This window comes from Oncorhynchus clarkii, unplaced genomic scaffold (genome assembly GCF_045791955.1).
Source record: "Oncorhynchus clarkii lewisi isolate Uvic-CL-2024 unplaced genomic scaffold, UVic_Ocla_1.0 unplaced_contig_7709_pilon_pilon, whole genome shotgun sequence".
Classification (NCBI taxonomy): Eukaryota; Metazoa; Chordata; class Actinopteri; order Salmoniformes; family Salmonidae; genus Oncorhynchus; species Oncorhynchus clarkii.
Window position 1 is genome coordinate 39,600 of NW_027258331.1, and position 26,827 is coordinate 66,426.

General features: G+C 46.9%; 1 protein-coding gene across 2 annotated transcripts; it reads right to left on the reverse strand.

The window, feature by feature from the left end:
* Positions 1 to 1,183: 1,183 nt before the first annotated feature.
* Positions 1,184 to 25,343, reverse strand: LOC139396683 (zygotic DNA replication licensing factor mcm3-like). 2 transcript variants are annotated; one of them, XM_071143624.1, is made up of 17 exons: positions 25,146 to 25,343; positions 24,157 to 24,269; positions 22,640 to 22,848; positions 21,654 to 21,784; positions 20,805 to 21,043; positions 19,401 to 19,506; positions 19,057 to 19,210; positions 17,260 to 17,391; positions 15,937 to 16,145; positions 14,997 to 15,171; positions 11,628 to 11,754; positions 11,126 to 11,276; positions 10,303 to 10,443; positions 9,720 to 9,817; positions 8,544 to 8,617; positions 5,159 to 5,264; positions 1,184 to 1,932 (listed from the first exon to the last, which is right to left on the reverse strand). In XM_071143624.1, exons 1-17 carry the CDS (start codon positions 25,218 to 25,220, stop codon positions 1,734 to 1,736), a joined length of 2,439 nt encoding a protein of 812 aa, XP_070999725.1. In that variant the 5' UTR covers positions 25,221 to 25,343; the 3' UTR covers positions 1,184 to 1,733. The 2 variants fall into 2 exon arrangements, with proteins under 2 accessions (XP_070999725.1, XP_070999726.1); XM_071143625.1 differs by lacking the exons at positions 21,654 to 21,784; positions 22,640 to 22,848; positions 24,157 to 24,269; positions 25,146 to 25,343 and adding an exon at positions 21,250 to 21,274 and having other exon boundaries at positions 1,655 to 1,932.
* Positions 25,344 to 26,827: the final 1,484 nt, after the last annotated feature.

Consider the following 26,827-nt stretch of genomic DNA (forward strand, 5'->3'; position numbering starts at 1 on the left):
ACTATTTTTACTGTTCAACACCACCATGACCCAAGCGAAGACGAAATAACTTGTCGATGTATAGGGGAACACTTTAAATCAAAGTGGACATTTGATACGAGCCTGAAATCCAGAGGTGTTTTGTGCTATCATTCCACTCCACAAAAAGTTAGCACAAACAGACTGGCACCCGGGGTAACTTCACAGACTAACGTGAATTAAGAAAGATGTATTCTCAGGGGTATTCACAGATCTGAGAGAAGAGAGGCAGGGTGTGGAACCCGTAGATGGGAGATAGAGGAGAGGCAGGGTGTGGAACCTATAGATGGGAGATAGAGAAGACGGGGTGTGGAACCTGTAGATGGGAGATTGAGGAGAAGACAGGGTGTGGAACCTGTAGATGGGAGATAGAGGAGAAGACAGGGTGTGGAACCGGTAGATGGGAGATAGAGGAGAAGACAGGGTGTGGAACCGTGTAGATGGGAGATAGAGAAGACAGGGTGTGGAACCTGTAGATGGGAGATTGAGGAGAAGACAGGGTGTGGAACCTGTAGATGGGAGATAGAGAGGACAGGGTGTGGAACCTGTAGATGGGAGATAGAGGTGGAGGAGAGGCAGGGTGTGGAACCTGTAGATGGGAGATAGAGAAGACAGGGTGTGGAACCTGTAGATGGGAGATAGAGGAGAAGACAGGGTGTGGAACCGTGTAGATGGTAGATAGAGGTCGAGGAGAGGCCAGGTGTGGGCTGGGGGTAAGAATTGGGTCGATAGAGGAAAGTCACTTTGAAAGGAGGCTGTGGGCTGGGGCTAGACGGTGCTAGGCAAGAGCAGATAGAGGCAGACTGTGGACTGGGGCATGCAGCTCAGGATGACTCAGGCGTGGGTGTAGAGACTAGCCTGGACGGTGGTTCAGCTCGAGGCTACAGGGTTCCTTATCTGCCCAATCAAAACCACAGCTCGTGATTTCCCCAGTGTTCAACATAGTGAAACCGCATTTCCCAGGCAGCTGTACCTCACTGCATTGTTCATCTTTTTTATAGACCGTTACATGGTTTCGCTTGGCATAAAATTATTATTATTATCTATTATCAAATCGACCGCAAGGGACACACTATATCCCCTGATGTGTTCTCGCTGTATGTGTGTGTGTGTGTGTGTGTGTAAATGAAAGCACAAGCTGTTGGGTGTCCAAGCAATCACAACGTTCAACATCCAAGTCATTTTATTTTTCATCTCGATGCACTATTACAGTTGACAAACCTTTACAATGAAAACCTTTTCTTTAACAAAACAATATATACAAGAAAGGTATTTTTCTTTAAAAAACAGAAATACTAAAACTATAAAACCGAAAGCATAAAACCATGTAGATGCTCTAGGGAGACTTGTGATTGTAACCAGACCTGGTACATCCCATAATATGTAGCTAAAACACGAGTGAAGCAAAGAAACTAAACTTTGTGAGCCTGATAAAAGAATTAACATACGAACATTACAACAAAATAAAACCATAATCCTTTCAACTACTTTTTGGGTCCATAAGTGGTTATTGCCAACAAACAAAAAAAGGCTAAATTGGAAGAAGCGAGTTGGCCCCAAAACCCAAAAGAACTAGTCAAAATCCACTTCAATTATTTCTGAATTCCTTCTCATTCTTCTTGGTCTCCAATAAGAAACAACTCTCCATTCAGACTCTTCCTCTCCCTTCACCTCTTCTTCACTTCGGTCTAAGACGAAGATGTTTTCCTTGGTCTTTAGATGAGGAAGATGATGTCGTCGGCCAACATGATCTGGTTGTCGTCCTGCATGCGGGCGAGGGCGGCCCGGACCTCTGTCAGGGCGAAGGGGGCATCTCTGTCCTTGTTGACACTCTCCATCAGAGAGTTGATACCGACGGACTGAGCGTGTGCAGAACGGAACACCTCCAGGAGGGAGGACTTAAACTCCTTCAGCCTGGAGAACAGAGAGAGAAATTCATTTATGAAAAATACCATCTATGTGAGGTACATAAAAGACGAGATTCTGTGTTTTTGTTGTTGTTTACAGAAAATAAATGGCATAAGAAGCTAAACTAACACATGAAGTAGAGATTGGAATGTCTCTGTAATGATTTCAGAAGCAGCACTTGTTGTAATTCTGCCCGACAGATTAAACCATAAATCTGGAGTTGAATTATTAGAATCCAAACAGCCAGTGAGATATAAGACAAAAAAAATGGACTTCGCAACCCAATTCTGCAATAAGTGATCAACCCCTCCCACCGAGCAGTAAAAAATGTTTTTATTATTATGTAAAATATTTGCAGCGCTCTCTGCATAGGCAACCTCATGGCAGGTGGCGGTGCACAAGAGAGGGGGAAAATTAATCAATTACACTGAACAAAAATATAAAAATGCAACAATTTCCCCCCCAAAAATGTTGAATTACAGTTCTTATAAGGTATTCAGACAATTTAAATAAATTCAATAGGTCCAAATCTATGAATTTCACATGACTGGCGACACAACAGTGTCTGTTGTGACCACCGACAAAAGAGACACCTTATAGGGAGGTGGTCAGAGACCTGGCGGTGTGTTGGTCAGAGACCTGGCGGTGTGGTGGTCAGAGACCTGGCGGTGTGTTGGTCAGAGACCTGGCGGTGTGGTGGTCAGAGACCTGGCGGTGTGGTGGTCAGAGACCTGGCGGTGTGGTGGTCAGAGACCTGGCGGTGTGTTGGTCAGAGACCTGGCGGTGTGGTGGTCAGAGACCTGGCGGTGTGGTGGTCAGAGACCTGGCGGTGTGGTGACAGGACAACCACCTCTCTCAATGTGAGCAGGACTAAGGAGATGATCGTGTACTACAGGAAAAGGCGGGCTGAACAGGCCCCCATTGACATCGACGGGTGGAGCTGGTCGAGAGTTTCAAGATCCTTGGTGTCCACATCACCAACAAACTATCATGGTCCAAACACATCAAGATCGTCGTGAAGAGGGCCGACAAAACCTTTTCCCCCTCACGAGACTGAAAAGATTAGTCATGCTCCCCCAGATCCTCAAAACGTTCTACAGCTGCCCCGGCATCTGTAGAACGGCATCTGACCGCAAGGCGCTACAGAGGGTAGTGTGTATGGCCCAGTACATCACTGGGACCAAGCTTCCTGCCATCCAGGACCTATATAATAGGCGGTGTCAGAGGAAAGCCCATAAAATTGTCACGGCGGCACCGGAGCGCCAAGTCTAGGACCAAGAGGCTCCTCAATAGCTTGTATCCTCGCACATTGACTCGGTACCGGTACACCCTGTATATAGCCTCCACATTGACTCTGTACCGGTACCCCCTGTATATAGCCTCCACATTGACTCTGTACCGGTACCCCCTGTATATAGTCTCCACATTGACTCTGTACCAGTACCCCCTGTATATAGCCTCCACATTGACTCTGTACCAGTACCCCCTGTATATAGCCTCCACATTGACTCTGTACCGGTACACCCTGTATATAGCCTCCACATTGACTCTGTACCGGTACCCCCTGTATATAGTCTCCACACTGACTCTGTACCGGTACCCCCTGTATATAGTCTCCACATTGACTCTGTACCGGTACCCCCTGTATATAGTCTCCACATTGACTCTGTACCGGTACCCCCTGTATATAGTCTCCACATTGACTCTGTACCGGTACCCCCTGTATATAGCCTCCACATTGACTCTGTACCGGTACCCCCTGTATATAGCCTCCACATTGACTCTGTACCGGTACCCCCTGTATATAGCCTCCACATTGACTCTGTACCGGTAACCCCTGTATATAGCCTCCACATTGACTCTGTACCGGTACCCCCCTGTATATAGCCTCCACATTGACTCTGTACCGGTACCCCCTGTATATAGTCTCCACACTGACTCTGTACCGGTACACCCTGTATATAGCCTCCACATTGACTCTGTACCGGTACCCCCTGTATATAGTCTCCACACTGACTCTGTACCGGTACCCCCTGTATATAGCCTCCACATTGACTCTGTACCGGTACACCCTGTATAAAGCCTCGTTATTGTTATTTTATTGTGGTACTTTTAATATATTTTTTTACTTTAGTTTATTTGATCAATGTTTTCTTAACTCTTTCTAGAACTGAATTGTTGGTTAAGGGCTTGTTAGAAAGCATTTCGCGCTCAAGTCTACACTTTTTGTATTCGGCCCATGTGACTAATAAAGTTTGATTTGATTTATGCTGGTCTGTTGGTCATAGATACTTTTTTTTTTTTTTAACTATGGACATTGGTTCAGAAAACCAGTCAGTATCTGGTGTCAACAACATTTGCCTCGTGCAGCGCGACACATCTCCTTCACATAGAGTTGATCAGGCTGTTGATTTGTGTCCTGTGGAATGTTGTCCCACTCCTCTCCAATGGCTGTGGGAAGTTGATGGATATTGGCGGGAACTGGAACGTGTCGATCCAGAGCATCCCAAACACGCTCAATGGGTGACATGTCTGGTGAGTATGCAGGCCACGGAAGAACTGGGATATTTTCAGCTTCCTGGAATTGTGTGGAGATCCTTGCAACATGGGGCCGTGCATTATCATGCTGAGGTGATGGCAGCAGATGAACGGCACGACAACAGGCCTCAGATTTTCGTGTGGATACACGTGGTCTGTGGTTGTGAGGCCGGTTGGACGTACTGACAAATTCTCTAAAATGGCATTGGAGACGGCTTATGGTAGAGAAATGGACATTTAAAGATCTGGCAACAGCTCTGGAGGACATTCCTGTAGTCAACATGCCAATCGCACGTTCCCTCAAAACTTGAGACATCTGTGGCATTGTGTTGTGTGACAAAACTGCACATTTTAGAGTGGCCTTTTAATTGTCCCCCAGCACAAGGTGCACCTGTGTAATAATCATGCTGTTTAATCAGCTTCTTGATATGCCACACCTGTCAGGTGGATGGATTATCTTGGCAAAAGAGAAATGCTCACTAACAGGGATGGAAACAAATTTGTGCACAAAATTGGAGAGAAATACTTTTTTTGTGGGCTTGGAACATTTCTGGGATCGTTTATTTCAGCTCATAAAACACGAGACCAACACTTAACATGTTGCTTTCATATTTTTGTTGATAATACTTCCATTCATATTAGACTATAGTTCCATTTTGCTGTCACATATACAGCACTCGACTGCCACACCCACCTGTCTGCAGACACCTCTGTCCGTTCGTCAGTCTGTCCGTCCTGGCTTGGTGGGACAGGGGCATCCATAGGCTCCTCCTCTGCCGGTTTGGGCGTGCCAGCCTGGACTGTGGGAGGAGTAGACAGAGTTCATTGTCAGACCAGAGAGTTGGGTCAACTTTTAAATATTGTTCTAATAGTAGACAGTTTATTTTTTTTATTCAACCTTTATTTAACTAGGCAAGTCTTTAAAGAACAAATTCGTATTTAAAATGACGGTCTATACCGGCCAAACGCAGACGCTGGGCAAATTGTGCGCCGCCCTATGGGACTCCCAATCACGGCCGGTTGTGAAACAGCCTGGATTCGAATCAGGATGTCTGTAGTGATGCCTAAAGCACTGAGATGCAGTGCCTTAGACCCCTGCGCCACTCAGGAGCCCTGTTACATAGCATTGTTTAAATATTCCCCATGCAGTGTTAATGGGGTTCTAACATGGCTGTTATAGAATGTTGTAGTGTCATGTTAATGGGGGTCTAACATGGCTGTTATAGAATGTTGTAGTGTCATGTTAATGGGGTTCTAACATGGCTGTTATAGAATGTTGTAGTGTCATGTTAATGGGGTTCTAACATGGCTGTTATAGAATGTTGTAGTGTCATGTTAATGGGGTTCTAACATGGCTGCTATAGAATGTTGTAGCGTCATGTTAAAGCATCATAATGCAGAAACCTCCATTTCCTCACTCAGTGTAGTGTTACACTCTATTAGCCGTTGAAGATATGAACTAGATCTGGATCTGGATTCAAATCTGTCTTTTAAGAGATGTCTCCCACACCCCCCTCTGAGTGATACAGTGTAAAGACAACAGCTCTCCCACAACCATATGTCCCTGCAAGAATTACCGTAATTACCTTAATACCAGCAGACTGCATTTTTGATCTGTTAGCCAAATTGATAATTCAAGGGTTTTAAAATATCCACACATTAAATTTAATCAAGTATGCAAGACAATAAAGTGTAGATGAGAAGCTCCAGTATTGTTTGAATTGCTATCTTTATTTTTGTCTGTCTATATACTATGGTATTTACGGTATTCTAATCTGTCTACACAGGTGAGGCAGGAATGGGGCTTTGGTCACATCAGATCCAAGTCCAGTGTAAACAGAAAAAAATTGGCAAATCTGATGTTGAAGAGAGAGAGAGATCTCACTAGACATATTTTACTCATGACGTCTGGGTCCAGGATAACTTTTTACCACTTAATCTGCTGTGGTATCTTGGTCCGCCACATGTCGTTTCTCCGTGTGTGACTATCGTATTGTGTTTATAGGCTTTGATAGTGATGCATGGGTTGACTCGTAAACCCACGGTCCCCGCAGTTATATCCGCGGGGCGGACGGGTTTTAGGGTCATTAAATATGATTTGGATGAAGGGCGGGTTGAATAAAGAGAAATAAATTGCACAAGAATTAAACTCTTTTTATCTATCGGCTAGATTGAGGTGGTTTTTTCGTTCATTATTTTTAGGCCATCTGGCGTTAGTGGGTCGGGCCCCGAATAGCCTCGACACCAGTTCATGTCAATCCACGGAGGCAAAAAGGACTATGTTCAATAAGAGAAAAGCTGTAAAAAAAAAAATAATGGAGAGATGAAGGTGGGCAAAGGAGGACAAATCATGTTCGGGGGAAAGATTAGGTGACGTGGGAAAAAGGGGGGGGGGTTGATATCAGTCATATGTTATGTGAGATGATGGTGAGGCGTGACACAAATTCCACAGTCACAAGAAGACGGGGCTTCAAATATAGGTCTACAGCACGTCAAGGGAACTGTACTGTGCAGATGGGTTAAACGGAAACTGAAATGTGGACACAAGTCTGTAGGTCTATAACCTCTCTCATAGCCTTACTATTCAACTCGCATCAAATCTAACTTTATTAGTCACATGTGCTGAATACAACAGGTGTTGTAGACCTTACTGTCATAGGCTTATTTACAAAGCCCTTAAACCAGCAATGTAGTTCTCTTTCCCTCAGGGGCGGCAGGTAGCCTAGTGGTTAGAGTGTTGGGCCAGTAACCAGCAGGTAGCCTAGTGGTTAGAGTGTTGGGCCAGTAACCAGCAGGTAGCCTAGTGGTTAGAGTGTTGGGCCAGTAACCAGCAGGTAGCCTAGTGGTTAGAGTGTTGGGTCAGTAACCGAAAGGTTGCTGGATCGAATCCCCGAGCTGAACAAGGCCGTTAAACCCACTGTTCCCCAGTAGGCCGTCATTGTAAATGAAAATTTGTTCTTAACTTCTTCGATATAGGGGGCGCTCTTTTAATTTTTGGATGAAAAACGTTCCCGTTTTAAACAAGATATTTTGTCACAAAAAGAGGCTCGACTATGCATATAATTGACAGATTTGGAAAGAAAACACTCTGACGTTTCCAAAACTGCAAAGATATTGTCTGTGAGTGCCACAGAACTGATGTTACAGGCGAAACCCAGATAAAAATCCAATCAGGAAGTGCCGCATTTTTTGAAACCGCCTCATTTCAATGACTCCTTATATGGCTGTGGAGGAGCTAGGAGTCAGCTTACCTTTTCCACGTTTTCCCCAAGGTGTCTGCAGCATTGTGACGTATTTGTAGGCATATCATTGGAAGATTGACCATAAGAGACTACATCTACCAGGTTGGTGTCCTCCGAGGCAATTATTGCGTAATCTCCAGCTGCAGTATTTTTCCGTTTGCCTTTGATGAGAAACCGACTGCCAGGAATGATTTTTCATCGAAGAGATATGTGAAAAACACCTTGAGGATTGATTCTAAACAACGTTTGCCATGTTTCTGTCGATATTATGGAGTTAATTTGGGAAAAAGTTTGGCGTTGTGTTGACTGCATTTTTGTTTTTTTTTCTTAGCCAAACGTGATGAACAAAACGGAGCTATTTCTCCTACACAAATAATCTTTTTGGAAAAAATGAACATTTGCTATCTAACTGAGAGACTCGTCATTGAAAACATCCGAAGTTCTTCAAAGGTAAATGATTTTATTTGAAGGCTTTTCTTGTTTTTGTGAAAATGTTGCCTGCTGAATGCTAGGCTTAATGCTACGCTAGGCTATCAATACTCTTACACAAACGCTTGTGTAGCTATGGTTGAAAAGCATTATTTTGAACATCTGAGATGACAGTGTTGTTAACAAAAGGCTAAGCTTGTGTTTCAATATATTTATTTCATTTCATTTGCGATTTTCATGAATAGTTAACGTTGCGTTATGCTAATGAGCTTGAGGCTATGATTACGCTCCCGGATACGGGATTGCTCGACGCTAGAGGTTAACTGACTTGCCGAGTTAAATAAAGGTAAACATTTTTTTTTTTAAATCTATGAGGTGAGATTAGGGTGGTAAGTGTGTATCTCTTACTCTCAGGGATGTCCTTCTCTCCAGCAAAGTCATACGGGTCGTAGGCCTCGCTGCTCTGGGAACCACGGCGACTCCTACAAACAGAGAACACCGGTTAGACAACGCGTAAACAAATCTACTCTCCTGTGTTTCAACCTTCATTATGTGATTATGGGGGTCTGAGGAGGACACTAGTGGGGGTGTGATTATGGGGGTCTGAGAAGGACACTAGTGGGGGTGTGATTATGGGGGTCTGAGGAGGACACTAGTGGGGGTGTGATTATGGGGGTCTGAGGAGGAAACTAGAGGTGTGATTATGGGGGTCTGAGAGGAAACTAGTGGGGGTGTGATTATGGGGGTCTGAGGAGGACACTAGTGGGGGTGTGATTATGGGGGTCTGAGAAGGACAATAGTGGGGGTGTGATTATGGGGTTCTGAGCAGGACACTAGAGTGGGGGTGTGATTATGGGGGTCTGAGCAGGACACTAGTGGGGGTGTGATTATGGGGGTCTGAGAAGGACACTAGTGGGGGTGTGATTATGGGGGTCTGAGGAGGACACTAGTGGGGGTGTGATTATGGGGGTCTGAGGAGGAAACTAGAGGTGTGATTATGGGGGTCTGAGAGGAAACTAGTGGGGGTGTGATTATGGGGGTCTGAGGAGGACACTAGTGGGGGTGTGATTATGGGGGTCTGAGAAGGACAATAGTGGGGGTGTGATTATGGGGTTCTGAGCAGGACACTAGAGTGGGGGTGTGATTATGGGGGTCTGAGCAGGACACTAGTGGGGGTGTGATTATGGGGGTCTGAGCAGGACACTAGTGGGGGTCTGAGGAGGACACTAGTGGGGGTGTGATTATGGGGGTCTGAGGAGGACACCAGTGGGGGTGTGATTATGGGGGTCTGAGGAGGACACTAGAGGAGGTGTGATTATGGGGGTCTGAGAAAGACACTAGTGGGGGTGTTATTATGGGGGTCTGAGGAGGACACTAGTGGGGGTGTGATTATGGGGGTCTGAGGAGGACACTAGTGGGGGTGTGATTATGGGGGTCTGAGCAGGACACTAGTGGGGGTGTGATTATGGGGGTCTGAGCAGGACACTAGAGGAGGTGTGATTATGGGGTCTGAGCAGGACACTAGAGGAGGTGTGATTATGGGGGTCTGAGGAGGACACGTGTGGGTGGTGTCTTAAGCCGTACCTCTTCTTCTCTGAGCGAGGGGTACGCTGTGTCGTCTCTTCCTCCTCTGAGTCAGACTCCTGCTCCTTCCTCCCCCTCTTCTTCTCCTTCTCCAGAACCTACGGAACGGAACCTTTTAAAACCTTGGGACGGAACCTACAGAACCATGGGACGGAACAATTAGAACAACGGGACGGAACCTACAGAACCATGGATTTGGAACCTTTTAGAACAACGGGACGGAACCTACAGAACCATGGATTTGGAACCTTTTAGAACAACGGGACGGAACCTCCAGAACCATGGATTTGGAACCTTTTAGAACAACGGGACGGAACCTACAGAACCATGGATGTGGAACCTTTTAGAACAACGGGACGGAACCTACAGAACCATGGATTTGGAACCTTTTAGAACAACGGGACGGAACCTACAGAACCATGGATTTGGAACCTTTTAGAACAACGGGACAGAGATTGGTTGAACTTATACAGAAAGACACCAGACAGACTTCACCAGAGTTTATTCAGATGAAGATGCGTGTTCCCTGAAAAGCTGTGACAAATGCAACAATCTGTCAACTCGGCATGTTGAGTCCACTGACCTTTTTGAAGTAAGCGAACTGGACCAGCTCCACAGCGACCTCCGAGTCCTCCAGCTCCACAGCCTTACTCATGCGGGCTTTAGCGTGGGCCGAAGACAGACGGATCAGGGTCTCCAGAGTACGGGCAGTTACTGGGGACGTCTGGAGGGAGAGGGTCAGACAGGGAGAGAGGAGGGGTCAGACAGGGAGAGAGGAGGGGTCAGACAGAGAGAGAGGAGGGGTCAGACAGAGAGAGAGGAGGGGTCAGACAGGGAGAGAGGAGGGGTCAGACAGGGAGAGAGGAGGGGTCAGACAGGGAGAGGGGAGGGGTCAGACAGGGAGAGGGGAGGGTTCAAACAGGGAGAGGGGAGGGGTCAGACAGGGAGAGGGGAGGGGTCAGACAGGGAGAGAGGAGGGGTCAGACAGGGAGAGAGGAGGGGTCAGACAGGGAGAGAGGAGGGGTCAGACAGGGAGAGAGGAGGGGTCAGACAGGGAGAGAGGAGGGGTCAGACAGGGAGAGAGGAGGGGTCAGACAGGGAGAGAGGAGGGGTCAGACAGAGAGAGAGGAGGGGTCAGACAGGGAGAGAGGAGGGGTTAGACAGGGAGAGAGGAGGGGTTAGACAGGGAGAGAGGAGGGGTTAGACAGGGAGAGAGAAGGGCAGGGGTCAAGGTGTGTGTGGATGTACGACTAAGAACATGTATTTACACAGACAGAGTCAGTCCGATCTTTTGACAATAATTGGCCTTTTGACCAATCAGATCAGATTTGCGGCGAATAATTGGGCTAAAGATCTGAATTGGGCTGCCTGTGTAAACGCAGCCTAGTGGTGTCTAAAGGGCTCACTCTGGAAATATCGGCTCCCAGCTGTTCCTGGCTTCTCAGCCTGGAGTACTCTTCCGCAATGTGATTGGCTGCTTCCTGGGTCAACGTAGGGGTCAACACCTTGGCGATGTGGATGTACTTCCTCATGAACTCCTTACTCACGATCTTCTCTCTAAACAACAGCAGAATCTGTTACCATGGAAACGGGTACAGAAAAACCAGCAAAGAAGAAGTCCAACGTGCTGTGATGAGACGGGAGACTCCTTACCTCTCTTGGTGCTGTGCAGGAGGTTATTGTGTTATTGTGTTTCCTGTGTGTGTGTGTGTGTGTGTGTGTGTGTGTGTATCTCCATACCTGCGTCTCTTGGTGCCGTGCAGGAGGTTATTGTGTTTCCTGTGTGTGTGTGTGTGTATATATCTCCATACCTGCGTCTCTTGGTGCCGTGCAGCAGGTTGTTGTGTTTCCTGTGTGTGTGCGTGTGTGTGTGTGTGTGTGTGTGTATATATATATATCTCTCCATACCTGCGTCTCTTGGTGCCGTGTAGCAGGTTGTTGTGTTTCTCGTAGACCTGCAGTTCCTCCTGCTCTTCCTGAAACGAGTCAGGATCCTCAGTGGCCAGGATGTCAACTGACCCACCGAAGGCCATCGCTGCAACACACACACACACAGCGTAAGTACCCGTAGGCTACAGTGACACATTTTTGGTTGTTTTGGTCCTGTACTCCAGCACTTTGTACCAAAATTGATTACAGATAGTTACTGAATGAATTGTGAATAATGATGAGTGAGAAAATTAAACGCACAAATATCATACCCCCAAGACATGCTAACCTCTCACCATTACAATAACAGGGGAGGTTAGCATGTTATATCATACCCCCAAGACATGCTAACCTCTCACCATGACAATAACAGGGGAGGTTAGCATGTTATATCATACCCCCAAGACATGCTAACCTCTCACCATTACAATAACAGGGGAGGTTAGCATGTTATATCATACCCCCAAGACATGCTAACCTCTCACCATTACAATAACAGGGGAGGTTAGCATGTTATATCATACCCCCAAGACATGCTAACCTCTCACCATTACAATAACAGGGGAGGTTAGCATGTTATATCATACCCCCAAGACATGCTAACCTCTCACCATTATCAATAACAGGGGAGGTTAGCATGTTATATCATACCCCCAAGACATGCTAACCTCTCACCATTACAATAACAGGGGAGGTTAGCATGTTATATCATACCCCCAAGACATGCTAACCTCTCACCATGACAATAACATGGGAGGTTAGCATGTTATATCATACCACCAAGACATGCTAACCTCTCACCATTACAATAACAGGGGAGGTTAGCATGTTACATCATACCCCCAAGACATGCTAACCTCTCACCATGACAATAACATGTGAGGTTAGCATTTTATATCATACCCCCAAGACATGCTAACCTCTCACCATGGCAATAACATGGGAGGTTAGCATGTTATATCATACCCCCAAGACATGCTAACCTCTTACCATTACAATAACAGGGGAGGTTAGCATGTTATATCATACCCCCAAGACATGCTAACCTCTCACCATTACAATAACAGAGGTTAGCATTTTATATCATACCCCAAAGACATGCTAACCTCTCACCATTACAATAACAGGGGAGGTTAGCATGTTATATCATACCCCTAAGACATGCTAACCTCTCACCATTACAATAACAGGGGAGGTTAGCATGTTATATCATACCTCCAAGACATGCTAACCTCTCACCATGACAATAACATGGGAGGTTAGCATGTTATATCATACCCCCAAGACATGCTAACCTCTTACCATTACAATAACAGGGGAGGTTAGCATGTTATATCATACCCCCAAGACATGCTAACCTCTCACCATTACAATAACAGAGGTTAGCATTTTATATCATACCCCAAAGACATGCTAACCTCTCACCATTACAATAACAGGGGAGGTTAGCATGTTATATCATACCCCTAAGACATGCTAACCTCTCACCATTACAATAACAGGGGAGGTTAGCATGTTATATCATACCTCCAAGACATGCTAACCTCTCACCATGACAATAACATGGGAGGTTAGCATGTTATATCATACCACCAAGACATGCTAACCTCTCACCATGACAATAACAGGGGAGGTTAGCATGTTATATCATACCCCCAAGACATGCTAACCTCTCACCATTACAATAACAGGGGAGGTTAGCATGTTATATCATACCACCAAGACATGCTAACCTCTCACCATTACAATAACAGGGGAGGTTAGCATGTTATATCATACCACCAAGACATGCTAACCTCTCACCATGACAATAACATGGGAGGTTAGCATGTTATATCATACCCCCAAGACATGCTAACCTCTCACCATGACAATAACATGGGAGGTTAGCATGTTATATCATACCCCCAAGACATGCTAACCTCTCACCATTACAATAACAGGGGAGGTTAGCATGTTATATCATACCCCCAAGACATGCTAACCTCTCACCATTACAATAACAGGGGAGGTTAGCATGTTATATCATACCCCCAAGACATGCTAACCTCTCACCATTATCAATAACAGGGGAGGTTAGCATGTTATATCATACCACCAAGACATGCTAACCTCTCACCATGACAATAACATTGGAGGTTAGCATGTTATATCATACCCCCAAGACATGCTAACCTCTCACCATGACAATAACATGGGAGGTTAGCATGTTATATCATACCCCCAAGACATGCTAACCTCTCACCATTACAATAACAGGGGAGGTTAGCATGTTATATCATACCCCCAAGACATACTAACCTCTCACCATTATCAATAACAGGGGAGGTTAGCATGTTATATCATACCCCCAAGACATGCTAACCTCTCACCATTATCAATAACAGGGGAGGTTAGCATGTTATATCATACCACCAAGACATGCTAACCTCTCACCATTATCAATAACAGGGGAGGTTAGCATGTTATATCATACCCCCAAGACATGCTAACCTCTCACCATTACAATAACAGGGGAGGTTAGCATGTTATATCATACCCCCAAGACATGCTAACCTCTCACCATGACAATAACAGGGGAGGTTAGCATGTTATATCATACCCCCAAGACATGCTAACCTCTCACCATGACAATAACAGGGGAGGTTAAAAATGTAATTAAAAGCTGAGCAACGACCCATCATGAGGGTTTGGGAAGTGTTCAAATATATCAAGGCCCCTATCCCCCCCCCCCCCTGGGCCCCTATCCCCCCCCCCCCCCCCACCTGGGCCCCTATCCCCCCCACCTGGGCCCCTATCGGGGCGGCAGCGTAGCCTAGTGGTTAGAGCGTTGGACTAGTAACCGGAAGGTTGCGAGTTCAAACCCCCGAGCTGACAAGGTACAAATCTGTCGTTCTGCCCCTGAACAGGCAGTTAACCCACTGTTCCCAGGCCGTCATTGAAAATAAGAATTTGTTCTTAACTGACTTGCCTGGTTAAATAAAGGTAAAATAAAAAATAAAAAAAAATATCCCCCCCACCCGGGCCCCTATCCCCCCCCACCCGGGCCCCTATCCCCCCCCACCTGGGCCCCTATCCCCCCCCACCTGGGCCCCTATCCCCCCCCACCTGGGCCCCTATCCCCTACACCTGGGCCCCTATCCTCCCCACCTGGTATGCTGACCTTTGATAAAGCCAAGCACTAAAACATCTGATTTAGATAATAAAAGCCTTGATAAGTGGTTGATGAATCAGGTTGACTCAGGCCTGCAGAACCAGTAGCTCTGAAGGACCAGGGCTGGTGATTACTGTCTGTTTTTAACCAGAGAGAAACCTATCCTGCCACCTAGTGGTGTATGAGAATGTTACCTGTCCCGTCCTGTTCGCGGGGGTCTCTGTATCGATGCATCCTGAGGACGTGGTCTGAAATCTCTCTGTCCTGCTCTGCATCCATGTGGTCCAACATGATGAAGAGCAGGTCAAACCGAGACAGCAGAGAGTCCTGCAGACCAATGTTCTCCATAGGAGTCTTATACTGATCGTACTGGGAGAGAGAGAGAGAGAGAGAGAAAGGGTTAGATAACTTCTAGAGAGAGACAGAGAAAGGGTTAGATAACTTCTAGAGAGAGACAGAGAAAGGGTTAGATAACTTCTAGAGAGAGACAGAGAAAGGGTTAGATAACTTCTAGAGAGAGACAGAGAACGGGTTAGATAACTTCTAGAGAGAGACAGAGAACGGGTTAGATAACTTCTAGAGAGAGAGAGAGAGACAGAGAAAGGGTTAGATAACTTCTAGAGAGAGACAGAGAAAGGGTTAGATAACTTCTAGAGAGAGAGACAGAAAGAGAGACAGAAAGGGTTAGATAACTTCTAGAGAGAGAGAGAGAGAGACAGAGAAAGGGTTAGATAACTTCTAGAGAGAGACAGAGAAAGGGTTAGATAACTTCTAGAGAGAGACAGAGAAAGGGTTAGATAACTTCTAGAGAGAGAGACAGAGAAAGGGTTAGATAACTTCTAGAGAGAGAGACAGAAAGAGAGACAGAAAGGGTTAGATAACTTCTAGAGAGAGAGAGAGAGAGACAGAGAAAGGGTTAGATAACTTCTAGAGAGAGACAGAGAAAGGGTTAGATAACTTCTAGAGAGAGAGACAGACAGAGAGAGAGAGACAGAGACAGAGAGACAGAGAGAGACAGAGAGAAAAAGGGTTAAAAGAAGGAAAGGTTCATTTTACACATGTTTTATATCAAAGTGTTCAGACACAATAGAAAGGGAAGACATTCCGTGTCAAAGGTCAGGACTATAAACTCACCCTCCCGTAGACGGGGTTGGCAGCTGCCAGCACAGAGCAGCGGGCGTTGAGCCTGGCATGGATACCGGCCTTGGCGATGGTGACACGACCCTGCTCCATCACCTCGTGGATGGCTGTACGGTCCATGTCAGACATCTTGTCAAACTCATCGATACAGACCACACCCCTGTCCCCCAGAACCATCGCCCCCGCTTCCAGACGACGCTCACCTGATGAGGAGGAGCAGAGTAGGGGAGAGAGAGAGATGGGGAGGGAGAGAGATGGGGAGGGGAGAGGGAGATGGGGAGGGAAAGAGAGAGATGGGGAGGGAGAGAGATGGGGAGGGAGAGAGAGAGAAGGGGAGAGGGAGAGAGAGAGAAGGGGAGAGGGAGAGAGAGATGGGGAGGGAAAGAGGGAGAGCGAGAGAGAAGGGGAGAGAGAAGAGAGAGATGGGGAGAGAGATGGGGAGGGAAAGAGAGGGAGAGAGAGAAGAGAGAGATGGGGAGAGAGATGGGGAGGGAAAGAGATGGGGAGGGAGAGAGATGGGGAGAGAAGGGGAGAGGGAGAGAGATGGGGAGGGGAGAGAGAGAAGAGAAAGATGGGGAGGGAAAGAGAGAGAAAGGGAGAGGGAGATGGGGAGGGAAAGAGAGGGGGAGAGAGAGAGAGAGAAGGGGAGAGAGAAGAGAGAGATGGGGAGAGAGATGGGGAGGGAAAGAGATGGGGAGGGAGAGAGATGGGGAGAGAAGGGGAGAGGGAGAGAGATGGGGAGGGAAAGAGAGAGAAGGGGAGAGGGAGAGAGAGATGGGGAGGGAAAGAGAGAGAAGGGGAGAGAGAGATGGGGAGAGGGAGAGAGAGATGGGGAGAGGGAGAGAGAGAAGGGGAGAGGGAGAGAGAGATGGGGAGGGAAAGAGAGAAGGGGAGGGAAAGAGAGAAGGGGAGAGGGAGAGAGAGAGAAATGGGGAGAGAGAGAGAAATGGGGAGAGAGAGAGAGAAATGGGGAGAGAGAGAGAGAAATGGGGAGAGAGGGGGGGTTCAGTGAGTCATTTTGGGTCGTTCAGTTATTCAATTAATTTGTTATTTCATTGTCAGTATGATTTAATTATCGACTTAAATTGTTTAATGTTTTACGATCATTCATGACACCATTGTGTCAGCTATGATTTTTCTCATTCAGTAAAACTTGAACTTGTGTGTGTGTGTGTGTGTGTGTGTGTGTGTGTGTGTCTGTGTGTGTGTGTGTGTGTGTGTGTCTGTCTGTGTGTCTGTGTGTGTGTGTGTGTGTGTGTGTGTCTGTGTGTGTGTGTGTGTGTCTGTGTGTCTGTGTGTGTGTCTGTGTGTCTATACCAGTCTCCTGGTCAGTGGTAACAGCAGCGGTCAGGCCGACCCCAGATGACCCCCGGCCGGTGGTTGGGATGGCTCGGGGTGCCGTGTGCAGGACATAACGGAGCAGCTGGGACTTAGCCACCGACGGATCACCTAGTGGCGGGAGAGAGAGAGACGGGTCACCTTTTGGAGGGAGAGAGAGACGGGTCACCTAGTGGAGGGAGAGAGAGAGACGGGTCACCTAGTGGAGGGAGAGAGAGACGGGTCACCTAGTGGAGGGAGAGAGACGGGTCACCTAGTGGAGGGAGAGAGAGACGGGTCACCTAGTGGAGGGAGAGAGAGACGGGTCACCTAGTGGAGGGAGAGAGAGACGGGTCACCTAGTTGAGGGAGAGAGAGACGGGTCACCTAGTGGAGGGAGAGAGAGACGGGTCACCTAGTGGAGGGAGAGAGAGACGGGTCACCTAGTGGAGGGGGAGAGACAGGTCACCTAGTGGAGGGGGAGAGAGACGGGTCACCTAGTGGAGGGAGAGAGAGACGGGTCACCTAGTGGAGGGAGAGAGAGAGAGACGGGTCACCTAGTGGAGGGAGAGAGAGAGAGACGGGTCCCCTGGTGGAGAGAGAGAGAGACGGGTCACCTAGTGGAGGGAGAGAGAGACGGGTCACCTAGTGGAGAGAGAGAGAGACGGGTCACCTAGTGGAGAGAGAGAGAGACGGGTCACCTAGTGGAGGGAGAGAGACGGGTCACCTAGTGGAGAGAGAGAGAGACGGGTCACCTAGTGGAGAGAGAGAGAGACGGGTCACCTAGTGGAGAGAGGGAGAGACGGGTCACCTAGTGGAGGGAGAGAGAGACGGGTCACCTAGTGGAGGGAGAGAGACGAGTCACCTAGTGGAGAGAGAGAGAGACAGGTCACCTAGTGGAGGGAGAGAGAGACAGGTCACCTAGTGGAGGGAGAGAGAGACAGGTCACCTAGTGGAGGGAGAGAGAGACGGGTCACCTAGTGGAGGGAGAGAGAGACGGGTCACCTAGTGGAGGGAGAGAGACGGGTCACCTAGTGGAGGGAGAGAGACGGGTCACCTAGTGGAGGGAGAGAGAGACAGGTCACCTAGTGGAGGGAGAGAGAGACAGGTCACCTAGTGGAGAGAGAGAGACGGGTCACCTAGTGGAGAGAGAGAGACGGGTCACCTAGTGGAGAGAGAGAGACGGGTCACCTAGTGGAGAGAGAGAGAGACGGGTCTTCTAGTGGAGGGGGAGAGAGACAGGTCACCTAGTGGAGAGAGAGAGAGACAGGTCACCTAGTGGAGGGGGAGAGAGACAGGTCACCTAGTGGAGGGAGAGAGACGGGTCACCTAGTGGAGAGAGAGAGACGGGTCACCTAGTGGAGGGAGAGAGAGACGGGAAGGGACCCCAAGTGGCGCAGCACTGCATCTCAGTGCAAGAGCCGTGACTACAGTCCCTGGTTCAAATCCAGGCTGTATCACATCAGGCCGTTATTGGGAGTCTCATAGGGCGGCGCACAATTGGTCCAGCCGTCGTCCGGGTTTGGCCGGGGTAGGCCGTCATTGTAAATATGAATTTGTTTTTAAAACTGACTTGCCTAGTTAAATAAAAGGTTACTTTAAATTTTAAAAGAGAGAGAGAGGGAGAGGGAGAGGGAGAGGGAGAGGGAGAGGGAGAGAGAGAGAGAGAGAGAGAGAGAGAGAGAGAGAGAGAGAGAGAGAGAGAGAGAGAGAGAGAGAGAGGAGAGAGAGGGAGAGAGAGAGAGAGAGAGAGAGAGAGAGAGAGAGAGAGAGAGGGGGGACGATGTCGTCTCAGTACCTATGAGCAGTACATTGATGTCTCCTCTGATCCGTGACCCATTCTCCAGAACCTTCTCCACTCCTCCCAGCAACATACACAGGATGGCCTTCTTAATGTATTCGTGACCGTGGATACTGGGGGCTAAGGAGCGGGACAGCTGGTCAAACACATCCTGGATAGGAGACAGGAAGAACAGACGTACGTTTGAGGGAATGAGTTCGAGCAAGACGGTCCCCCTTGACCTCAGAAAGAAGGGTTCGCGAACAGAGCGACTATCCCATCTTGTCAGATCAAGGAAAGAGAGACTTAATGAGATGTATCCACGGCGACGGCTAGAGGGAGAAAACGTATCAGGTCTTTACCATCTTTGACTTGCTGAAGAGTTTGATCTTGGAGACGTCGTCCGCTGAGAAGTAGGGAGACACTTCTTTACTCATCTGTTTCACCTGACAGGCTATCATGATGGTCCTGGAGAACAGAGGAAGAAACGTCTCACTTCCTGACAGAAACGTCCCACTTCCTGACAGAAACGTCCCACTTCCTGACAGAAACGTCCCACTTCCTGACAGAAACGTCTCACTTCCTGACAGAAACGTCCCACTTCCTGACAGAAACGTCTCACTTCCTGACAGAAACGTCCCACTTCCTGACAGAAACGTCTCACTTCCTGACAGAAACGTCCCACTTCCTGACAGAAACGTCCCACTTCCTGACAGAAACGTCTCACTTCCTGACAGAAACGTCACTTAACAACGTCTCGTAATAATGCAAGTCAAGTAATAGTGTTTGTGTAAAGTGTATATTTTTTTTAGGCGGGACTTTGTCAACTTTTAGGGTGTTTCGTATTTAAGACCTAAAGGACGTTTCAGAGCGTCTGTCCTCACCTAAAGGACGTTTCAGAGCGTCTGTCCTCACCTAAAGGACGTTTCAGAGCGTCTGTCCTCACCTAAAGGACGTTTCAGAGCGTCCGTCCTCACCTAAAGGACGTTTCAGAGCGTCTGTCCTCATCTAAAGGACGTTTCAGAGCGTCTGTCCTCACCTAAAGAACGTTTCAGAGCATCAGTCCTCACCTAAAGGACGTTCAGAGCGTCAGTCCTCACCTAAAGGACGTTCGGAGCGTCAGTCCTCACCTAAAGGACGTTCAGAGCGCCTGTCCTCACCTAAAGGACGTTCAGAGCGCCTGTCCTCACCTAAAGGACGTTCAGAGCGCCTGTCCTCACCTAAAGGACGTTTCAGAGCGTCTGTCCTCACCTAAAGGACGTTTCAGAGCGTCTGTCCTCACCTAAAGGACGTTCGGAGCGTCAGTCCTCACCTAAAGGACGTTCAGAGCGTCAGTCCTCACCTAAAGGACGTTCAGAGCGCCTGTCCTCACCTAAAGGACGTTCAGAGCGTTAGTCCTCACCTAAAGGACGTTTCAGAGCGTCAGTCCTCACCTAAAGGACGTTTCAGAGCGTCTGTCCTCACCTAAAGGACGTTTCAGAGCGTCTGTCCTCACCTAAAGGACGTTCGGAGCGTCAGTCCTCACCTAAAGGACGTTCAGAGCGTCAGTCCTCACCTAAAGGACGTTCAGAGCGCCTGTCCTCACCTAAAGGACGTTCAGAGCGTTAGTCCTCACCTAAAGGACGTTTCAGAGCGTCAGTCCTCACCTAAAGGACGTTCAGAGCGCCTGTCCTCACCTAAAGGACGTTCAGAGCGCCTGTCCTCACCTAAAGGACGTTCGGAGCGTCAGTCCTCACCTAAAGGACATTCAGAGCGCCTATCCTCACCTAAAGGTCCCAGAGGTGTATCCCCCCATCTTGCCAGGCAGACATCGGTAGGTTCCGATCACCTGGACTCTGTCTCCTGGCTTGACCACGTCCACCAGATCATTGTCCAGTATGATGTCCACCGAGCGGGGAAGCTGACCGGCAGGAGCCTTCTCTGGCATCTCCTGGACTGTTATAGTCTGGTGGTCCTTGTAGACGGATAGACCAAACTCTGTCTCCAATGGGTTGTTCTCCTCATCCTAGAGAGAGGGATGGAGAGAGAGAGAGAGAAAATAAGAGGGAGGGAGGGAGAGAGAGAAAGAGTAGAGAGGGGGGGATGGTGAGAAGGAGAGAGCGAGAGAAAAAGAGAGAGGTGGTGAGTGTGCGTGATGGTTCGGTGGTCCTTGTAGATGGACAGACCAAACTGTCACCAACGGGTTGTTCTCCTCAACCTGTGTGTGTTTACCTTGGTAGGGTAGATAGCAGAGGAAGGGAAGGTTGTTCTCCTCAACCTGTGTGTGTGTGTGTGTGTGTGTGTGTGTGTGTGTGTGTGTGTTTACCTTGGTAGGGTAGATAGCAGAGGAAGGGAAGGTCGTTCTCCTCAACCTGTGTGTGTGTGTGTGTGTGTGTTTACCTTGGTAGGGTAGATAGCAGAGGAAGGGAAGGTTGTTCTCCTCAACCTGTGTGTGTGTGTGTGTGTGTTTACCTTGGTAGGGTAGATAGCAGAGGAAGGGAAGGTCGTTCTCCTCAACCTGTGTGTGTGTGTGTGTGTGTGTGTTTACCTTGGTAGGGTAGATAGCAGAGGAAGGGAAGGCTGTTCTCCTCAACCTGTGTGTGTGTGTGTGTGTGTGTGTGTGTGTGTGTGTTTACCTTGGTAGGGTAGATAGCAGAGGAAGGGAAGGCGTCCAGACTGGTCATGTCAGTATATTTGCGCTCCATAGTCTTCTTGGTGGCTGGACAGTAGTGGACACTACGCACTACTTTTGGACGGACCAGAGAACCTACAGAGATGAACAGAAATATATATTATAAACTGGGTGGTTCCAGCCCTGAATGCTGATTGGCTGACAGCCGTGGTATATCAGACCGTATGCCACAGGTATGTCAAAACATGTTTTGTTTTTTAAACTGCTTATATTACGTTGGTAACCAGTTTATAATAGCAATAAGGCACCTGTGGTGGGGTTGTGGCACTCCATGTTGCATCGTGCCTAAGAACAGAACAGCCCTTAGCCTTTGTATGTTGGCCATATACCCCCCCCCCCCCCCCCAGGGCCTGCAATTTTCTGCAATTCTACACATTCTGCCTTGTTGTTATGATACCCGAGTGACTCAGAAAATCAACGGGGTTGCCATGACAACCGGGGAACGTTAGATTCCCTCTGTCTAGTTTTCGTTTTGGCCGATTGTTGGTTCTCAAAAATGATGTTATCTGTGGGGTTTGTTTTTGTGGGTTTTTTTTGCAGTAGTGGCCACAATTTATCAGCGGCACATAGATGCTGGAGATTCCAGACACTTGGGGGAGCCTCCTAACTTGGATGTAAACTAGGGGTGTGAACGTTTACAACTAAATTGGGACCCTTACTGTTAATTAAGAAAAAAATCCCTAACTAAATGCAAACTTTGCGAGGTGGAATTGAGGTTAAGTATTGGTAGTAGAGGTGAAACCTTTATCTGAAAGGGAGACACTGTGAGAACCAAACCGTTGCTGTATATTCTAGTGAAATGTTATGATTTTTTTCATTAACATTTTAATGGAGAAAAAAAAATTCTCTCTCCGTTTGTCACATCCCTAATGTTTATACTTTTTAGCGAATGAGAGACATCCACAACCTAGTTTCCCCCCAAACACTCACACTTGGTGACGATGCCCTCCACACAGATCATGCTGCCCAGCAGACGAGAGGTGAGGGTTCGGGGGGAGACATGCTTGTTCCCAAAACTTCCCTCCAGACCAACGAAGAACTCCTCGTACTGCTTGGCGTACGTAGCATCTACAGACGCCACAAGGTCCTTCAGAGCCCGCTGGAACGCCAGCAGCTCTTCAAACGCATTAGTCATCAACCTGGGAAGAGAGCACAGCCTCGGGTTCATTTAAATCCATAGTGTGATGTAATCGGGCTGTTATATAAGTAGCAGCCCATCATCAGCCCGAGAGAGAGAGAGACGCAGAGAGAGAGAGAGAGAGAGACGCAGAGAGAGAGAGAGACGCAGAGAGAGAGAGAGAGACGCAGAGAGAGAGAGAGACGCAGAGAGAGAGAGAGACGCAGAGCAAGAGACGCAGAGAGAGAGAGAGACGCAGAGAGAGACGCAGAGAGAGAGAGAGAGACGCAGAGAGAGAGACGCAGAGAGAGAGAGAGACAGAGAGCGAGACGCAGAGAGAGAGAGAGACGCAGAGAGAGAGAGAGACGCAGAGAGAGAGAGAGACGCAGAGAGAGAGAGAGACGCAGAGAGAGAGAGAGAGACGCAGAGAGAGAGAGAGAGACGCAGAGAGAGAGAGAGAGACGCAGAGAGAGCGTCAGGACATTATGTTGGACATATCATATAGCTGTGTAATATAATCAACTAACACGTAATAGATATCCCGTATCCTGATGTCAATGCACAATTATTTATATTTATTTTAAGCTTGATTTAAACCAGGCAAGTCGGTTAAGTACAAATTCTTATTTTACAATGTCGGCCTACCCCGGTCAAAGCCTCCCGGAACCCAGAACGACACTGGGCCGTTGGGACTCCCGATCACGGCCGGTTGTGATACCATTTGTTTGTAGGCTTATGGAGCCAAATTGTATCTATGATCGTATGCGATCCATTTATTGTTTTATGTAAGTTATTTTAATACATTTTAATGAGAATGAACCAATGATATCAGGCCACGCCCTGCCATGACTACAGACACCTGTGTCTGTCTATTGACACAATATAAACGAGTCTCGCCGCAGAGTTTGTCATTATACCCCGATGAAGACAACTCGCCTGTCGAAACGTTGGGACGGAAAATATATATTTTTTTTGCGTCGGAGCTCCTCGAGCGTGTGGCTCTCCTTTATACTGTTTTTAAAAACAGCCCGGGATCGAACCAGGGTCTGTAGTGACGCCTCTAGCACTGACACACAGCACATAGCGCCACTCGGGAGCCCCATGGATAACGGATAGCGCGATCGCATTGTACACAGGTGTGTATAACTATGAGATACTAAGGTGTGTAAATACAGTGTAGTTACTGTTGTCGAAATGTATTAAAAAGTGTCACTCCACAATGACAATAGATGACAGTAGAAAGAAATGCAAGACCACATTGTGGATCACTCAACTACAGACGAACACGATAGGCATTCATGGTATACCACGTTAATGTGTGTGTGTGTACCTGGTAGCCCGCACGTCGTTGCGTCGCCTCAGGTCGTTGATGTTCACGATGAGGCGGTTCTTGTTCTCGCTGACCATGTCCCGTACCTTGCTCTGGTAGACCCCCTGGTCTTGCTGCATCGGAACCCACGCGCACACACACACACACACACACACACACACACACACACACACACACACACAGAGAGGAGGACGCCATTAGATACCATCCAGGCCGAGTGATTGGCTGGCTACTCAACTCCCTGCACTTTCACCCATACTGGCTCTCAGTATCATCTAACTATCTGGTGCTTACTTAGCTAACATCTTATAGCTACTTGGTTAACTAGACACAGTATTTAGTAACATTTAACAAACAACGCATGTGGTTGTTTAAAAAAAAATGCAAGTGAAATGGGATTAACGTTAGACAGCAACTCTTCGGACAGTGTTCCTGCAAAACTTAAGATTTTAATAGATCTCGCCAGCTTGTAGTGATTAAAAACCACACATGACGGGGGAAAAAATAATGAGTTTTGGAATAAACGTCGAAAATAAGGTCTTGAGGTTAACACAGGTTTAGGCGATCATATATGTTTTGTTTTATGAGATAATACCAGTCAGTTAACATGACCTTCATGAATTACGAACACTTAACTGTTAGGTGTGTTACACCTTTTTAATTATTACATAAACGCTTCAAAATGCTTTTTTAAAATTTTTTAAAGCGATGTTAGTTGATTTAGATTATCTCATAGAACAAAAAACGTATATGCTCTCCTAAGCCGGTGTTTCCCACATCACTTATTTTCGGCGTTTATCGAACAAAAACTCTAAAAAAACTCCATTAATTTCCCGATCGGCTTTTCTCAACGAACAGTGAAGGAGTTAATAGCTACAAAAAGACGCCATTACTGTTGCTCTCTATTGTCACTCATCGCCGCATGGTTTCCATTTGTCCATAGGCATACAAAGTAAGCATTATATTTTTCAAGCAATTATGCTACTTACATCGTCATCTAAGAAGTCCAGATATTCTCTCTGTGCTTCTCTCATCTCCCGATCGTCCACAGAATCAGCCGCCATTTCGTAATTCTATATTTTCCAAATATAACAAACTTTTACAGACTCTGACGTGACCGTTCCTACATAGGTCTTTACAGAAATGCAAGATTTTCGCGCCACTAAGTACGCGGTGAACTCAGTTCTGAATCTTGATTGGTCCATGTGACCATCTCTACTTTGCATATTTGGCGCGGAATCTGTATCAGTCCAATCAGATACCGTCTTTCCTGAATTTGGACCCGCCCCGTCAGCAACTCGCGGGAAATGTTCAGACATGAGGCATGCAAAAGGTAGCCTGAGTTGCCAGGCTCGTATGTCATACCATGCTCGCCTTTCTCTCTCTCTCTCTGTTTATTTATTTTTATTTACTTCACTTTTTTTAACTAGGCAAATCAGTTAAGAACACATTCTTATTTACAACGACGGCCTGTGACGTGTCGGACGACGTTGCACTGACAATTCTTTCTCTTTTTTATTTTTAAATATGTTTTATTTCACTTTTATTTAACCAGGTAGGTCTCTTGTCGTTCCACTAGTTCTCACAAGAACAAATGAGAAAGAAAATAGTTCGTCACATTGAAAAGGTTACTGTCATAATCGCCAAATCCTTGTCACGCATTTTAATGCCAAACATCACAAATTAATGAACAGGAGTTGGCAAGATGCCAAAGAGATATGGGAACAGGCTATGAAAGACGGCGTTTATAAAAAATATAACATGCGCAGTAGGCAGCTGGCTTTGAGGACGCTCTTCCTCAGTTAGTGCACTAGATGGCGCTATTTAGCTACAACAAATGGTGACCCATTGCATTATTTACAAGTTATGTATTTATTGTAAATTAATTCATAGATATCGTCTGTTTTTAAACGTATAGTGAGGGCCTGCAATCTTCACATGTAAAAATGCCAAAATTACCTTTAGATAAATGTTTTATTAAATGTTATTAGAAATCTATAATCAACATTTCATGTGAAGCTACCTATTTTTATTAGTTTTTTATGTTTTTCTTAACCTTTAAGTCAGTTAAGAACACATTCCTATGATTGAATTAATATAAGCCATGAAATATAAGGCATGTTTCTCCTCATGGAGAAATAAAGGTTGTTTAGTTATTCAGGGGCGTCATACACACCAACAATCTGAAGGGACACAAAGTATGTGAAGATGGCTGAGGGTTGGTCTAGAGGGGGGCTAGACTAGGAGAGTTAAGCATTTTTCAAACACCTGAAACAGCTTGTTCCTGCAATCTAGAGCCCATAATCATTAGGCTTAGTTCTATGTATATTTCTCTTCATACCTCAGCATGCCTCTTTTAAGCTTTCTTTATCCTCCTGACTAAATATGCTTCTCTGCATCTCTGCTAAAAATCTGGGTAAAAGATTGAAAGGAATTTGAGTCCTATTCATTACATTTAGTTTTGCTTGCTTTTCTAAAGTCTTGTCAACCCTTTCCAGCAGATATGCCTGCTAAGATAGTTAGACAGTCTAGCTACTCTAATTTGATTGATAGCCTGCAATGGCTTCTGGGTAGTAGTGACTAGTACTATTACAGAGAAACAGGACAAATTCGAGGTGGGGGGGGGCACGTGCCCGTTTGCCCCCTATGGGCATGATGCATCTTATTGTGA

Excerpts from the sequence above, each read along its gene's own strand:
- LOC139396683 (XM_071143624.1), bottom strand. The coding sequence starts at position 25,220 with ATGGCGGCTGATTCTGTGGACGATCGGGAGATGAGAGAAGCACAGAGA. Across the intron at positions 19,211-19,400 it reads TCTTCAGCAAGTCAAAGATG|GATGTGTTTGACCAGCTGTC; the intron begins GTAAAGACCTGA and ends TCTCCTATCCAG. Across the intron at positions 5,265-8,543 it reads AGAGAAGGACATCCCTGAGA|TCCAGGCTGGCACGCCCAAA; the intron begins GTAAGAGATACA and ends CTCCTCCCACAG.